Source organism: Ramularia collo-cygni, assembly GCF_900074925.1.
Source record: "Ramularia collo-cygni strain URUG2 genome assembly, contig: RCC_scaffold13, whole genome shotgun sequence".
NCBI lineage: Eukaryota > Fungi > Ascomycota > Dothideomycetes > Mycosphaerellales > Mycosphaerellaceae > Ramularia > Ramularia collo-cygni.
In genome coordinates this window covers 493,893-510,392 of record NW_019716267.1, presented here as the reverse complement: position 1 = coordinate 510,392, position 16,500 = coordinate 493,893, and the positions used below count along the sequence as shown (strand labels likewise).

General features: G+C 53.5%; 6 protein-coding genes; 3 read left to right on the top strand and 3 right to left on the bottom strand.

Moving 5' to 3' along the window:
* Positions 1–1,436: 1,436 nt before the first annotated feature.
* RCC_08113 (related to KES1 protein) lies at positions 1,437–2,724 on the bottom strand (the record flags this gene model as incomplete). XM_023773365.1 has 3 exons in its annotated part: positions 1,437–2,481; positions 2,539–2,624; positions 2,677–2,724. 3 exons carry the CDS (start codon positions 2,722–2,724, stop codon positions 1,437–1,439), a joined length of 1,179 nt encoding a protein of 392 aa, XP_023629133.1.
* Positions 2,725–3,459: 735 nt separating this feature from the next.
* RCC_08112 (probable carbon-nitrogen hydrolase) lies at positions 3,460–4,353 on the top strand (the record flags this gene model as incomplete). The annotated part of the gene is made up of 1 exon (XM_023773364.1): positions 3,460–4,353. One exon carries the CDS (start codon positions 3,460–3,462, stop codon positions 4,351–4,353), a length of 894 nt encoding a protein of 297 aa, XP_023629132.1.
* Positions 4,354–4,758: 405 nt separating this feature from the next.
* On the top strand, positions 4,759–8,769 carry RCC_08111 (uncharacterized protein; the record flags this gene model as incomplete). XM_023773363.1 has 3 exons in its annotated part: positions 4,759–7,023; positions 7,076–7,882; positions 7,930–8,769. The coding sequence occupies 3 exons, from the start codon at positions 4,759–4,761 to the stop codon at positions 8,767–8,769; spliced, it is 3,912 nt and encodes a 1,303-aa protein (XP_023629131.1).
* A 396-nt stretch (positions 8,770–9,165) lies between these two features.
* On the bottom strand, positions 9,166–10,773 carry RCC_08110 (uncharacterized protein; the record flags this gene model as incomplete). Its single annotated transcript, XM_023773362.1, has 1 exon — positions 9,166–10,773. The coding sequence occupies one exon, from the start codon at positions 10,771–10,773 to the stop codon at positions 9,166–9,168; it is 1,608 nt and encodes a 535-aa protein (XP_023629130.1).
* Positions 10,774–11,064: 291 nt separating this feature from the next.
* Positions 11,065–11,854, top strand: RCC_08109 (related to nucleoside-diphosphate-sugar epimerases; the record flags this gene model as incomplete). XM_023773361.1 has 2 exons in its annotated part: positions 11,065–11,782; positions 11,841–11,854. 2 exons carry the CDS (start codon positions 11,065–11,067, stop codon positions 11,852–11,854), a joined length of 732 nt encoding a protein of 243 aa, XP_023629129.1.
* Positions 11,855–12,230: 376 nt separating this feature from the next.
* Positions 12,231–15,388, bottom strand: RCC_08108 (uncharacterized protein; the record flags this gene model as incomplete). XM_023773360.1 has 3 exons in its annotated part: positions 12,231–14,733; positions 14,792–14,883; positions 14,939–15,388. The coding sequence occupies 3 exons, from the start codon at positions 15,386–15,388 to the stop codon at positions 12,231–12,233; spliced, it is 3,045 nt and encodes a 1,014-aa protein (XP_023629128.1).
* Between the last annotated feature and the right edge of the window lie 1,112 nt (positions 15,389–16,500).

Genomic DNA, 16,500 nt, shown 5'->3' with positions numbered 1-16,500 from the left:
GTGGATTGGATGAACCCCGACATGTGCGAGGAAACGTGCAGCCTCGTCGAGCCTGCCCCGGACCCAACCCAGCTTTTACCAACCTACTCGGATCCACATACTTGCATCGGGACTCAGGAGTAGAGTGGATGCTGTGTGGAGTTGCCCATTTCGCAGTCGAGTTGAGCTTAGATCATGTGGCGGCATGTTGTTTGCAGTGCGCCATCTTGAGTTTCAGCAGCTGTCGTTTACGAAGACAAGCGTTGGACAGACCATTGCTTGTTATTTCAAAGTCCAATCATTAGCGTGGGACGACTGCCACTGCACCAACCCCTGCAGCCCGGCACTTCTTCGTTTGTCCAAAATCAACGACACATCCCAGCTCGCCAAGACTTGGCAGTAAGGGCTAGAACCAGTTGCTGACTGAATTTATCGCAAACTAGGACTCGAACAACAAATCAGCTCGCGAAGAGCGAAATGGCGGCACCAGGTTTGGTGTTGTGCGCGATGTTCTGACACTCTAGGCTGTATCAGGGAGCAAATATGGCACTGATGCTGCGACCGCCGCAGGATCAAAAGACTATGCCAAGAAGTCGCCATTGTGCGGATTATCCTTGTCGCAGCTCAGTGGCGCTCGCCACGCTATGGAGGCCGTAGTGGCTCATCTCGGCCCGCCAGCGTATGCTCTGGCAACAGATAACAGATGTCAATGTATTCTGTAGTCCCGCTTGTGCTGGTTCCGTGCAAGGCCGCTTGTGTGCCACTTTAGCATGTGTCAATACGCTGAATTGGTAAGGGTCTCGAAAGTGTAAGTTTGGGATAAGCTCACGTCAGGCAAGTCGGGTTGGATGAAGAATACGAGAGACCTGGCAGAATCCAACAGCCGATGTCGCGACTACTACTAGTGGAGCGGGCACAGGCGAGGCTGATCACCGTGACAGGGACGTGTTCCTGGTGAAGGATCAATAGAAGAAGTCGTTCGGTCGGTCCGATAGTGCGAGACCGTGAGTGATGTCCGAGTAGCCCCAGGGAGAACGCCCAAGATGCTTCAGGCACCGATCCACACATCCATGGTCAAGAACCCACGTGAAAGCTCAACAAACATGGCGTAATCGCCCATCGGAGATACATCCCCCCAATCCAGCTAGGACTGTCAAGGTCTGTAGATACTAGAACCAGCAAACAGAACCCTGGTCTGCTTCAAGCCACGGGAAATAGGGGAGCTGATTCATGAATGCCGCGTTTTAGTCGCGGCTCAGTTGCAACTTGCAGCTCCGATGTGATAAAGGCGCTGTACTGGGAAGCAGCAGTGGCTGTCCCCAAATCCCGACATGGCCAGTGGGCCAACGGTAGCCTTACCATTGAGTTGTGATCAAGGAAGCGAGTGATTCGTTCGTTACAACCGGGAGTCTGATAAGCAAGCGCCGCCGCAATCCAAGATAATCTAAATGGAGGGTTCAGCCCAGCGGCGTCAATTCACCCCTCCAAGGTCTTTCTAGCGTTGCTAGAGAATCTGGCTGGAAACGCCACACGCCACATGTCTTCGCCGCGTCCAAGTGTTGGCCTATCTTTTCCAGCAAGGCTTCGGCTGCCGCATGCCCGCTCTCCTTCGTAAAGAACAGGCTTTGCCATGTCTCTTCACTAGTCTCAGGCTTCTTGCGKAGCTCACGCTGTGCTTTTTCAAGGGCACTCTTGCTATCAGCCACGCCTTGCATATTTCCAGTCTGGACGGCTTCGATGACGCCCCGCCACGCCTTCCTGCTCTCCCAAGGATCCTGCTGGTCCATCGGCAGTGTTCGAAACTCAGCCGGCTGGGCGGCAGCCACGTTGTATGTTTCCAACGTCTTGCCGCCACTGTCTTTGAACTCGAATGCTTCGGACCAGGAACCCTCGGCCGTGTAAATTGGATGCTTATGCGTGTGGTCGTCTGGACCGTACACCGCGGCTTTGAGGTGATTCTTCTTACCACCAATACCGAGAAGGCTCTTCCCACTAAAGTCCACCTGAGCCATATATCCGCTTGTAGACACAATCGAATATGTCCCGTCTAGTTCTGGATAGGGCGAGCCGGTGAGAATACCTTTGACTTTTATGTTTGGCAAGGGAATGACGACGTCTTCGTTGAATTCGTCGATATGCAGGATGGCATGGCCAATCTGCTGGATGTTGACGGACCCGGAGAAGGTTATTTCTTGGCGCGTGTAGCCCTCGGCACGAATTCCATGCGTTTCATTCCAGAGGTAGCATGCCGTGACGGGTGGATGGTGGCTAACTTGCTCAGACACGAGTCGAGTCTCATCGCCCTCGGGGCCACAATCGCCGATGAAGACTTCACCCAGGAAGGCATTTAGCGGTTTCTTGATGCCCTCGCCGGGATCGCGACCCGCGTATTGTTGACTCTTGAGAGAGGACAGAAACCATTTGAGTACGGCCAGGATCCGCTTAGCTGGGTCTTGCTCGTGCGCCGGAGCGCAGAACAGCTCGGGGTGCTCGATCCAGTATCTTGAGAATTCGTCAGAGACTGCTGCAATGTATCGACCACGACTACTCCTGATTCACCTTGGAAACTCCGTGGTTGATTTATCGGCGAGTACGAATGGAGGGGCGGTGATGTTGCTCAAATCGCCCTTTATCGTTGCGATCGACTGGACGACATCAGTAATGGTGGCATGCTATTGTTTCGCTTGGCAAACGCACTGCCAGGAAGTCTTTTAGACCGCTTCGCTGCTTTCCGTTGTCCGCCATTGTGATATCCTGTTGTTACTGTAGATGAGGACCTGGTGAAGTTGAGCACTGGAAATACAGTGATGTCATAGAGCCTGGGCTGGGCAGACGCGTGGTCTCACGGTAGACCTACTTTACCTTGGGCACAGTTCGAGCATGGGCGCAAGCRGGGCCTGTGTTTGATCATCTCCATTCTGCAATGATGGGATGGTCTCTGTGTGAGGTAAATCATTGAGAGAAGGGGAGTTTCGAAGGCAATTTGCAATCAAGTGGTGGAACCTGTTGGTGGGGTGAGAACTGTTCTACCACCACAGTAAGGTAGTAGGTAAGGTATGTAATCCAGCCAAATGCACTTCAAGACGCAAAGATGCGAGGCTTGCGTGTCAATCAGTGGCGTTGGTTGAGAGATGCCATGAGATCTAACTGTAGCCTCTCATCATCTACGTCAGCTCCGACTCGAATTGGCGAGAACATCGCTACCAGGACTTGTCCGCGGAGTGACAATCTATCTTGTCTGAAGCACCGTCTGCGCCTTTCTCTGTAACAATGGTCAAAGCGAATGTGGTAAGATGATTGCGATGGTGAGGCATCGTTATTGATGTCGATGTTCTTGTTGCGTCGGCCTATCAGTCCGAGCTGGCCAGAAAGTCTTGGCTTCTCCGCCGCGAAGTGAAGTGACGCGTGGGTACCTTACCTTAGCCCAGCTTTTGACTCTTGTGCCCTTTCACTCACCTATCTATAACCATATCCTATACAATGGCCAAACTGCTGAAGAAGCCGCTGAAGCTCGCTCTCGTGCAGCTTGCCACGGGGGCCGACAAGAAGGCCAACCTCGCTCGAGCACGATCCAAAGTCCTCGAGGCCACATCGAACGGCGCCAACATCGTAGTTCTGCCGGAATGCTTCAACTCACCATACGGCACAAAGTATTTCCCCAAATACGCAGAGACTTTGCTGCCATCGCCGCCAACGAAAGAGCAATCGCCATCATATCACGCATTATCCGAGCTTGCAAAGGAGGCCAAGGCATATGTGGTGGGAGGCAGCATACCAGAGTACTGGGAAGAGACCAAGAAGTACTACAACACATCCATGACCTTTGACCCGAGCGGCAAGCTGCTCGCTACACATCGCAAGGTGCATTTGTTCGACATCGACATTCCCGGCAAAATCACCTTCCGCGAGAGTGAAGTGCTGTCACCCGGCAATAAAGTCACCATCATTGACCTCCCGGAATATGGCAAGATCGCAGTGGCCATCTGCTATGACATCCGATTCCCTGAACTTGCCACAATTCCTGCAAGAAAGAATTGTTTCCTACTGCTGTATCCTGGTGCTTTCAACCTTACCACCGGCGCCATGCATTGGGAACTGCAGGCCCGAGCGCGAGCAATGGACAATCAGATATATGTTGGACTTTGTAGTCCCGCGCGCGATATGGATGCTGATTACAACGCCTGGGGACATTCTTTGGTCGTCAACCCAAATGCTTCGGTCCAGTCGCAACTTGATGAGCATGAAGGTATCGCGTACGCCGATCTCGATGGTGACACCATTGCAGAGTCCAGAAAGGGCATACCCATCGAAACTCAGCGCCGCTTTGACGTCTACCCAGATGTGAGTGCAGGAAAAGTTAGGTACGAAGAATGAAACAAGCAGGTCGAGCTTCATCTCCCATCYAAGCCCTGGCTTGATGAGAGAAAGTACTGTTGCAGTAGATGCGATCAGATGTGAGGTGTGAGATACTCAGAACTTCTCGGGAAGTCGCAGCTGTGGTCGACGATATATCGGCAGGAGAAGACTACCTAGCTCGTCATCCCATCTCATCTTATTCCGTCTCATCACTCCCTCGTCTCCCATACCCGCTTCCCTCATTCCTTTTTGGAGAACATTCTCCTGAGCAGAGCTGATCGCTGGCCGTCTTCTCTGCTCGACCTCTGATCTTCACCTGCCGTCGCGAAAACATACTATCGACGTATCTACACCTCATACGAACCTGCCACTCTCGCCATTCTTCCCTCAAAGGTCGATGAAGACCTGGTCGAGCTAGGATATATGGCCTCTTCGGCAGTCCCTGCGCGACAACCTTTCAAAGGCGACAACCGTATCTTGGGCGACCAGATTAGCGTGGACTCCGCAAGAAAGACTTCAGTCGCTCAACGTGACCTGGCGAAGAAGCCGACAACTGGAACAACAAATTTGCAGCCGCCGACACCTGTGGTCCGCAAGAGGCTGCCGTGGCTTGAGAAGAGACCCGTGGACAGGAAACTTGCGACCTCGGAGCGACCGCAGGTGAGCGGTAGCGAACAATCGCATGACTCCTCTTCAAGAGCAGATAGGCGCGATGGAGAGGCGTCAATTCGTTCTACAGGAAACGACAATACGCTGCGAGCTGTTGGATCTAAGCCTGTTCTCCAATCCAATAACGCCCAATCCGAGTCCCTAGCATTCTCACGACGCTCTCAAGATCCGCCAGGGTCGAAGCATTCGCCCTTCTTTACAAGACGACCGAAGCCTAAGACACTCCAAAGGGAAGTATCTGTTTCATCGAAATACAGTGCCACGCACTCTGGGAGCAGAAACCACAATGCTGGATTAGCTCCCGCGCCGCTTCGGGCCCCGCCTGAAAAGCCTCTCGAGCCGTCCGCGGCACGTGAGAAGAGACGCAAACCCAAGGAGGCGCCTGCAAGTGTAAAACTCAGCCAGCTCAACGTCCCTCCTGCACACTCCCGGTATGCTGCGATCGAGCGAGAAGCTGAAGTGCCTAAGGTGGACTCAAGTACGAATCAAAGGCTCGACAATGGGTTCTCAAACAGTCGCCAAGATAGATGGGCCAAGTCTTGCGAGCACCGCATCGCGACAGATGGGCTCCACTGCACTCGTCGGCAGCAACAGCGCGCACCAATATCGTCGTATGACGATTCGCTATATAGGCCGCACGCTACGCGGCCGCCGCCAACCAAACAGTCTACCCTTCACAAGCTCCCATTGCACTTGGTCGCATCTTCAGATTCGTCTTCGCTGAGCGAAACGCACAGAGCAACAACTTCGGATCCGTTCACCACTAAGCAAAGCAATGCGAGGAGCGGTCCCGAACAGCGGAGTCCTATCTTGACAACTGCCGGCAGGCCGCAACTCRTTCAAGGCTCATTACAGCTTGAGCATGCAGTCGCTGGATTGGAGAGCTTGATGGGAGAAGCCCTTGACATTGCGTGGAATGCAGCAAACTCGGGTCGGCCAGATGAGGTTGCCCATGTGTTGAATGAAGCCACCCTAGCTCTACGTGAAGCGAAGTCTGTGAAGAACATTATGGACCAGCCTCTGAAACTATCTCCCGCCGTTTCTGTGCATTCCTTGAATGCACATCACGAAGACTGCTACTCGGACGCATCTTCACTCTCAAGCAGGGAGCCCACCATTGTCACCAAATCCAGTATGCAACCATTGCTAGTCGGCCATAGATCGAAGCCAGCGCTTTCTTCTCATGCTAGAACTGCCGGCATGGACAATCCTCTCCGATCTCGCCGCTTCACATCGTCGCCAGACAACTCCATCTCCCAGACTCCTCCCCAGCTTTATTCGGCACCCTCCGCCGAATCGGTTGTTCGTGACTTTGCTTATGGAAGGACACCCAGAAAACTTTCCACCCGGTCGGAACTGCGGGCAACCTACGGCGCCGCTGCAAGCTTCTACGGAGATCATGGTGAATCTGTTGTCACGCAGCCCGGTGTTCGGAAGAGCGTCGCGCTTCCCAACAAGGAGCTCCCTGACACACCACATCCAGCGCACGCCAACATGTATCGTGCCGAGGACGACTCCATCGACCCAAAACATAAGCCACATAACCGGGGTCTACGCAGAGTCAACGCAGCACGGGCCGACGCTCTACGTTCGACGCGGAGTGCACCCCCTGCGGCCGTGAAGCCAGCCGCGTACCAAGAAGATGCTTCCCRCGGCAGCAATTCGGTTCGCAATCTTGATACGCCCGCATTCTTACAACCCGCGTACTTTCGTGAGAATGATGGCCATAGCCGTCAACATCAAACCAATGTCCCAGAGCCACCATACCCTGAACCCGAGAAGACCAATCTCAAAGCCTCCATTTCCAGTGGGCCTCCACCTTTATTGGTCTCGCGGAACCTCAGCCTGAAGCACCCGCGGAGAGGCCATATCAGCATTCAAGAAGACCAAGGATTCAGCCTTGGACGATACCACAAGCGCCAACCCATCGCTCGCGAATGGAATTCGAGACGCAAACGGCTTACTGCAATCATTGCGTGCTTGAATACCATGTTTATTGGTCTCATCGCAGGTATCTATGTGAGTAAAGCAGTCACACGAAGCCAGAACCTCATCTGACTCTTTGTCGTAGGCCGGCGAAGTACCACGAATACAGTATCAGCTTGGTGATCAGTCTCACTGGGTTATATTCGGTAAMATGCTGTTCTTCGCTGGCTTGGGGTTGTCAACTCTGATCTTCTGGCCACTGCCATTGCTTCACGGCCGAAAGCCCTACGTCTTGTTGGCGTTCGGTATCGTCCTTCCGCTACAGATTCCGCAGGCTGTCACCGTCGCAGATTCCCATGGTCCTGGTCGTTTGTACACGATAGGGTTACTACTGCCTCGTGCTTTGACGGGGTTGGCACTAGGTTTTGCCAATATAAACTTCTTGCCAACACTTTGGGACCTTTACGGAGCCTCATTGATGTCTGAGCGACCACATCAAGAAATTGTCACATATGACGATGTTCGCCGACAAGGCGGCGGTATCGGTGTCTGGCTTGGCATCTGGACGTTTTGCTTCAGCAGCTCGTTATCAGTCGGGTTCTGCGTCGGTGCCTGCATCATATCGAGGTTGGAGCCCAGCTGGGGATTCTACATTATCATCATGCTTCTCGCTATCTTCCTCCTCATCAATGTCATCACACCGGAAACCCGAAGAGCTCCTTATCGACGATCAGTCTCGCACTTCTTTGACGAGGAGAATCCCGAGAAGATCAAGAGGAGAGTTGCTCGAGGCGAGGTCAAGCTTCACATATATAATGAGGGGCCGAAATGGTGGTACGAGGAAGTTTGGGCTGGTCTTGTTCTCGTAAAGCGGATGATATTCCAATCCGGTTTCTTCGTGATGATGTCGTACCTGGGCTGGATACAAGCTCAGCTGACGTTGGTCATTCTGGTGAGCTCGTTATCCTTGTCTTGCAGAGTTTATAGCTAACAGCATAGCTCTTGGGTGCCCTGCTCTCTCGTGAGTATGCATGGCAATCACAGTGGGTGGGTCTGGCAGCTCTCGCGGTCCCTACAGGAGCTATATTGGCAATGCCTTTGACGAAAGCATCGTGGTTCAGTCGAGAACGGACGAGTCCACCTCGGACTGACAGCATGACCTTCCAACCACACTTTAGCTGGAGCACGCATCTAATCAGACGACTGATATTCGCCCTGGTACTCCCATTTGCAGGATTGGCGTACTGCCTGGTTGCAACTGGGCCTCCGATGCATTGGATCGCTGCCATTATCTTTGCAGGACTGGTCGGCTTTCTCACTGATCTAGGAATCGCCGAGTGCGTCGGCATCATCATGGAGACTTTCGACACTTGTGATCTTCAGCCTGGTGTGAACACTAAGCATCGACTGCAATCCTTGTCTGATAATGCCAAACGCCAGCGGACAAACTATTCGGCGTTTCCACGCGTATGCGCTGGGTTTTTTGCGGCACAGTCCCTTGGATTCTTTCTAGCAGCAGCAGCTACTGTCGCCGCTGGTAAGGTAACCAACACTTACGGAACTCAAACTTCCATCTGGATCGTGGCAGCCATCCTCCTGGCCGTGACCCTACTACTGATGGCAGTCATGTGGCGATGGAAGAAGGTGCAGGTCATTCCCGATTACAGTGGTAGCAGGAAAGACAGTAAATCTCCAGATCCAAACTCCAACGATCCGGAATGGAGGCCGGTCGTCATTGGAAATCCCTCGGGCAAGGTGAGACGGATGAACATTCTGGAGACGGGGAACTGGACACGCTGGACGGAGATTCGCAAGCTGAACAAGCTGATAAAAGCATGATTGTGGATCTAGGGCAAGGCTTTGACGAGGCTACGACCATTCATGCTCACTCCTGGAGTAAGTTCGATGGTTTGCGCGCAGATAGCCCTGAAATCGAAACCTCATGCTCACTTGATTGTTTTTTGCCCGGAACATTGTATTGGTACCACGTGAGGTTTGTTCTCTGGCAAACTCCAAAGACGCTGCATTAAATTGAAATGAGGCAGAGAACGAGTGGACAAACGTCTGGATACGATAGTCCGTGGATGGTCAGGGGTGTTCGTCAAAGGCCGCGCAAAGCAATGTACATTGGGTATCTCGCATCGCAACAAGTACAAAACTCCCGGTCAAAATGCTGTGGAATGTTTTTTTCCTCCTGGTTCCTTTACGCCTTCCATGCCACTACGCACTTTCCTATCAGCTCAGCTCATTTCGCAGCTGTTCCTCAATGTCTTCCTCGGACCCTTGCACCGATGGCGGATCCGCGGCTGCTTTGATCGGCGACTTCACGCCAAAGGGGGCAGTTGCAAAATCGCCTTGCTTCCGCGCAGCAGGCTGTGCCCACGAAGGACGATCTTGAATGCCCTGGTTCCCATTTATCACGCTCCGCTGATTGCCGTTGGGCTGAGGGATGCTCGGGCGAGGATACTGCAGCAATTGAGCCGGCTGTGGTGCGACTGGGTATGGTGGTGGCGGTGGAGCAGTAGTCAGATGCACACCGTGGGCGGCTTTTGTTCCCGCAGAGGCAGTTGCAGATGCGGGGCTGGGMAAGGTTATCCGAAAGCCGCGTACTGCGTTCTGTGGAGCAATCGAGGAGACTTGCTGGTATGCAGGCGAATACGCCTGTGGAGCTTGCGAGGCTAGTTGATACGATCCTGGAGGCTGTGGCGCTCTTTGCGGCACTGTCGAGGGGGATGGAGGATCGCAGGCCATTTTTCTTTTCCTAGGCCGTCCAGGAGGCGGTATGTTGAGTTGGATACCCTCTGCGATTGGTTTCGACTCGCTCAAGCTATCTGGTGATTTCTCCATGAATGGCGCAATCATATCAACGGCATGTGGATATACCTTGCACACCTCTGCCAGGGCCTTACGTAGCTGTTCAGCAGATGTAGTCTGGATTGAGTCAAGACAGTCCTTGCGCTGCCGATGCTCGTCCGTCTCTTCGACAATCTCGGGACGCAACTCAACATCCTTGTGTTGTTGTCTCCAGAATCTAGCGACGTTCGCAACGTCTGCCTTGTTGAGATGTTGCAGCTGACTGGTGACGGATCCGTACTTCTCCTTGGCCCATCGTAGGACAGCTGCATACGAATACTGACCCTCCTCCACTTTGACTTTGCAGAAATACATGACAGCATCGCTGCGCTTATAGACATCAAGCAAGTCGAGAGAATGTGTGTGCTGGACATTACCTTCGGCCGTGTGGTTGGTTCGTTCAATGTACAGCCACTCAGCAACGCAATTGCAGTTGCCGAGTCCTGGCCCACCACAGTCTTCTTGTGATTTGACATGTTTGGTATAGGACAAAAGGTTCAGACGGATCTTGCACTCGTCGACGTCGCCCAGCAGTTCGTCTTTGCTCTGGCGCTGCCTCAGTCCTTGACCGGTCTTGTCCTTGCCTTTCATCGTCACTCTCCGCCGTATTCGACATTCCCACGCCTCTGAAACAGTACCGTTGTCATTCTCATGTGGCCTGCTCGATCGCATGTAGACGTTGCTGATGTGTGGCCAGTAATCGGCAATCTGCTGCGAGTCGAGGAGCAGCGGCTGCYCCATGGAGAACATCTTCTTTCGTACATCGTCGACACCAGGAGGGAAGGGGCGATACGGCAGACTCTTGTTCGCATACTGCAGACATGATCCGACAATGGGTGGTAGGTTGAGCAGCTTGCGATTCGTGTTGTCCTCGCCTTCTACAGGACGCGGCTTGGGTCGCAGTTTCCCGTTTGGACGCTCCGGCGCGGCAGGAAAGACCCCCTGCGCGGCATTGAGGATGAGCGCGCTATCTCGCGTCGCATCGTCCATTAGAGCCGCTCACACGGTGTTGACCATGTGTATCGATCGAAGGAGCGGCGAGTTGAGAAGCGTAACTTTATATAGAATCAACTCCCCAAGCCACATTGATTGGAGCTCAATCAATTGCTCGCCTTGAAATCCTACAACTCCACCTCACCTCTTAAGATCTCTCACAACGTAAATGCAGAACAATCAGGAAAGATTCAAGCCCAGGTTACTTTCAGCCGCTCACTTCATGATGCTGTAAGGGCTCCATACATACCAAATGCATAGACCCATCCCTCTCTCACCGCCCCCACGATGTCACACATAATCATAACGGGAGCCACAGGATTAGCAGGCAGTGCAGTCCTAAGCCATGCCATAGCATCTTCGGCCATCAGCAAGATATCTGTCCTCTCTCGCCGCCCAGTTAAACTCGCCGAGTCCTCTCCTAAAGCTCACGTCATAATCCAAGATGATTTCGAACAATACACCCCCGAACTTCTCGCCCAGCTGAAAGGCGCTACAGGGTGCGTCTGGGCACAGGGGATCAGTGCTAATGGGATGAACGAGGAAGACTACATCAAGATCACTGTCGATTATCCTCTTGCGGCAGCGAAGGCATTCGCGAGTCTCTCCGACCAAATGAATTTTGTATACGTCTCTGGAGAAGGCGCGAATATGCAGGAGAAGACAACAGCATTCATGTTTGGGAGGATCAAAGGCCGGGCGGAAAGAATGCTATTGGAGGCACAGTCCACACATCCTACGTTGCGGGTTTTCAGCGCGAGGCCGGCGGTGATCAATCCACAAGGCAAATATCTTGCCGAGCGGCCTCCAAGCATTCGCGATAGAGCATTGACGGGCTTCGGCAGTGTATTCCAGTACATCTGGAAGAATGGCGAAATTCCAACCGAGTCTCTGGCCAAAGCTTTGGTGAACCTCGCGGYTGGAGACGGCAAACCGATAGCTGCTGGTTCTGGCATCGAAGCAGATGGTAGAGTGCTGAGAAACATCGCGATCAGGAGACTTGCTGGTTTGTAGCTCCCAAGTCTGTGCTCGTCACATTGACCTAACTCACCACACTGACCTAGGCGTCCAAAAATGATGCCCCACGCCAGCGATGTGCACATTAAATGAAGCATCTGCGAAAAACACATGCGATATACCGCTACCTGGCGGAACTGTCTGCCTGGTAAAAGTACAAAGCAAAACCCGCATGCCCTCAAACGATGAGGCAGCCGTGGCGAAAAGAAACCAGAAAAGCAATCCGTTCGCATCATCATCGTCGTCGTCATACCCATCAATCACCACAAACGCCGAAAAAAAGCCCTCCCTCGCACCATAAACACCGATTCGTGTGTCCCTCTTATACAACAACCCAATCGAAAAGGAAATCCAAGTGATGCCTCCTGTCCAATTGCTGATTTGTCTCCTGGCCAGAAGTCATCATACCTGGACCGCAATGACTTTCGGGAGGACGCTTACTGACTGCCAAAAGCACACTCGTTGCAGTAGCCAGCAAGTGGCGCCTGTCCAGGTACAGGGAGTAGCTCGACAGCATGGGTAATCTCCATCTCACTACACGGGACCTTCTTATACTCCTTCAATTTTGCCCACTGTGCCTTTGATCTCGGAGCGAGAGGCGGCTGCGGCAATCCATCATAGCCTTCTTCCCCAATCATGCGAGGTCCAATTTCGTTGCGATTGCTACTGCAGGATCTGCTGTTGCCGCCCCGAAAGTTGAAGCTCACCGGAGTGTTAGGATTCCGCTCTGCATCAGGGCCATAGCCAACAAACTTGATCTCGCGGCCCGCGCCACCGGTCCAGCCGAAAGTGTTTCGGTTGTTGCAATCGGCGCCAATAGTCCATGAGTTGGGCGAGCACATGGGATTCCGGCGTGGCGAGCTGTCGTATGCCCTCGGCGTATGATTTGGAGATGGAGAGCCGTTGTCAAAGAAATCTGGTTCTTCTCCACCGTTCATTCCCTGTACAGTCCAATGCAAGCCATCCATTGCCGAAATTTGATACGGCTTGAGTTTCTGGCCGGCGATGATACCGGTGCCATAAACGTCTGCATAAGACATTGTTGGTCCCGTCTGTGCTGCAATGTGCTGCATCATGACGTTCTGCCAATGCTTCTGACTCGCGACCCTGCCATATGGCACCATACCGCCGGTCCTCTGGTAGTGGCGAGCTGCCTGGATCAGCCTCTTGTCGTCTGGCGAACAGGCGGCCCACGCCTCCGCATCGCGAAACATCAGTGCACTTTCCCAATCATGTACCATGCTGGCAGGGGTGGTAAACGAAGAGGGCGTAACGACAGGCCTCGACATTGGCGACTTGGTCATTGGCGTGAACTCGGTTGCCGTCGCACGTAGCGACGGTGCTGTGGCTTGAAATGTATCGCGACCCAAGGGGCTGGGTGCGGGCGCTGCACTCAWCGCTGCGGCATTCTTAGCAGCCAAGAGCCGACGGTGCGGAGGCTCAAAAGCAGGCTTGCTCTCCGCGAAGGCTTTGGGCGACTCCATTAACTGCCGTGGCCCCGTTGGAAGATGGCTATGAGATGATTTCGTCGTTGTAGAAGCAAGAGTTGGGCTTGCTGCTTTACCTTCGGGAACACTGCCAGACAAAAGGCCAAGCTTATTGAGCCGTGCTCTGATTGGATTCAGCAGATCTCCCGTCGATTCGCGACGCTTTTTGGTAGTGTTCTTGATCATTGGCAAGGCGGACGATCTGGCATGCTCGGCAAGCACATCTGCAACCGACACGCCCACCGTCATTCTTCGGCGCAGGTCCGCTGGTATGACACCAGCTGGACTTCTTCGTCCTGGCGACACATATCTCGATGGCTTTCTTGCACCGGTCCAGGCGAATGGAGATTTGGAGCTCATCTCTGTGATGATTTTCTCAGATCCGGAGTCGGACATGTTTGACTCAGCAGACGTCAAACTTTTGGCGGGAGTCATCGTGGTGTCGATCTGTGGTATGGGCTGAGTATGCGATAGGCGTGGTGAGATTTGTTTGGTGTTCTCTTGGCCAATCGTTGCAATGGTGCGAAGTGTTGTCGCTTTCGTTGGACTCATGTATGAAGAACTGGTCTTCTTACGAAGAGGCGGCTCCTGTTTGGCATGTGCTGGAGCGATCTCCTGCCCCGGGTCGAACTGCTCGATGGGCTCTTCGGGCACCACTGCTGCATGGAGTGAATCTACGGTGGGCTTCGTAGCACTCTGGTGGTCGGTGGGATTGGTCCACCCTCCTGGAAGAGCTGCACGCCTAGGATGGCGCGGTACGGTAGTGCGAGCCGACATCGTGGGCGAACCGTCAGGGGTGGTTTTGCCCAAGGACAGTGCAGAGTCTCTGCGCACTGTCTCACGACGGATCACAGCGGCAACTGTAGGCTGTGCGAAGTGGGGAGAGCCTTTCGACGGCTCCGCGCTTGGGCTGGTAGGTGAGCACGGTGTGCTCTGCTGGTCGCCCACTCCGTGGTTCAAGGCGCTCCCGGGTACAGCTCGGATGATTGCGGCATCATTGATAGCGGTGTGTGGCGGGTTGTGGCCTTCTTTGATGCGGTGGATCACCTTTCCAGAGGTTTTGCTCCCATGTTCATGGACGCGACTCGGACTCACAGGAGATGCGCTGGGCTGCTCGTTTTCCTGCACGTGCAGCAAAGGACCAGCGGGCGATTTCTGAACTGGTGCGGGAATCTTGCTCCGAACACTGTCACTGTCTCGGGGCGACACTGAAGGGGAGGGTTTCTTCTTGGTTCGAGTGTATGGAGACTTGGACAGCTTCTTCTGCATCTCGAATTTGAGGTCGGCTTGCTTCAACAAGTTCACCTCATTGTGCAACATCTCGATCTCGGAAGATAGCGATTCGTACATGCTGACTGTCTCGCTTGCGGAATGATGCTGGGTATGTGAGCCATCATTGGTCTTGAGTGGCTCCTCCCATATGTCGGTATTGGCATTTCCGGAGCCGTCGGTACTGAGGTTGCAATGGCTGTCAGAATGTTCTCGCGAGACGCCATCGAATTGGGACTCACCTTGTCAAAAGTTCCCAACTTCCATCGCTGCGTTGCATGCTCCCAGACTGCTCATGGCGGGGATGACCGACCGGCGTATGGCGTTCCTCCTCCTAGGGCAATTGTCAGCAGGTGCACCCACATTCTGATCAGCTTGTGCATGCATACTGTGCGGCGTGCCTCGTGGCTTGCGGTCGTATTCGCTTGGGCAGCGGTATTCCTGTGCTTGCCGGTGAGCATTCCGCCAAGGTTCGACGTGGAGAAGGCCGCCAGCGAGGACATGGTGTGGTCCGGTTGCCGTGTAGGCGAGAGCTTAGACAGGTGGTGCAATTCGGACGAATGCTGGAAGATGGATGTGATGTCTGGTCGCGGCTCTGGAAGCGATGTCAAGGATGTCAAACTGGTTGGTACTGATGAGTTCGAGGATGGGGATGGGGATGAAGTCCCAGGCGACCTCTGATCCATGGTCCCTGCTTGCGGAGGAGTAGAAGGTGCGTCGTCCGTGGTGCCTGCACGTGGTGGGCGAGACGGCGCATCGGCGGCAGCGGCGCAGAAGCTGTACAGGAGAGTCTCCTGGTGTTGGCATCCGCCGTAGTAATAGTACCGGTATTGACACATGGCTATGACATGTGCTGCGTGGTCAACTGCCAGGCTCAGGTGGCGGATTGAAGTCCTACGCGCGCCAACCTCGAATCCGACGCGTGCGAGGAGATGAAGTTGAATTGGAAGGACGTGTCGCCTTGGCAACTTGGAGATGGGAAGAACGAGACAGAAAACGCTGATTGTGGCCGAGAGGAACTGGATCGCAATGAGAAAAGTCCAGCAAACACTTACCGTCTCAAACTTCGTCACGGCACCCAAGACGGCGAGACCTCAGCAGGATTCATCAAGTGTCAAAACCAAAACATCATTCTTGAGAGTCAAGAATATCACAAGCAGGATGCACCTATCTTTCCGAACGCGCGGGCTCCTATGGCAAGGTCTGGATATATGAATGCTTTAGGGGTACCAGATCATGGGCGAAAATGCTTCTCGTGTCGGTCCAGCTTGGATGCCCTCTCTCGGTGCAGTATTGGTCTTTCACGGCCTCGGAATCCTCTTAGGTGCCCTGGTTCCTGGCAGCCTATACGAAATACGCCCACGATTGTTCTCTTTGGCGGCCGAACCCTCCCAACACAGCACTTGGTAGAGTCCTGCGAATTTCGGAAAATGCACAGGGTTAATGTTCCCACCTCCGCACCTAGCACAGCCCATCATTTCTGGATGGCGCAGTATGCATATGTTGAACTGCTGGTTCAACCTTATTCCGTCATTCAGACTGGTTAGCCATCTCAATCGTTTGCGACTCTTTTCCAATCGGGTGTACAAGAAAGATCATGAGATGAAGATGGTAGATCATCTCTGCGTTGCGAGCCACGATGGAGCCAACAAGCTGGCATCTCTTTCACTTCTGCTGCATTTAGGGCTACACTATACGAGCCGCGGTCTCAGCTCCAGCAACAAAATCCAAAAGGCACGTGCAAACGATACAATAATGAAGTGGGTTGGTTTGATACGGTCGCCTCGGCATGTCAGCTTCGTCATGTTGAATGTCGGTATTTGCATTCTGTCGAGCTAAACTTCGCTTCGGGCAAATCTGCAGCCACGATGCGGAGAAGCCCACGGAAGATGCATGGTCGGTCAAGTTCCAGTCAAAAAAGAGTTAACGAGCCACTCTGACTTCCAGATCA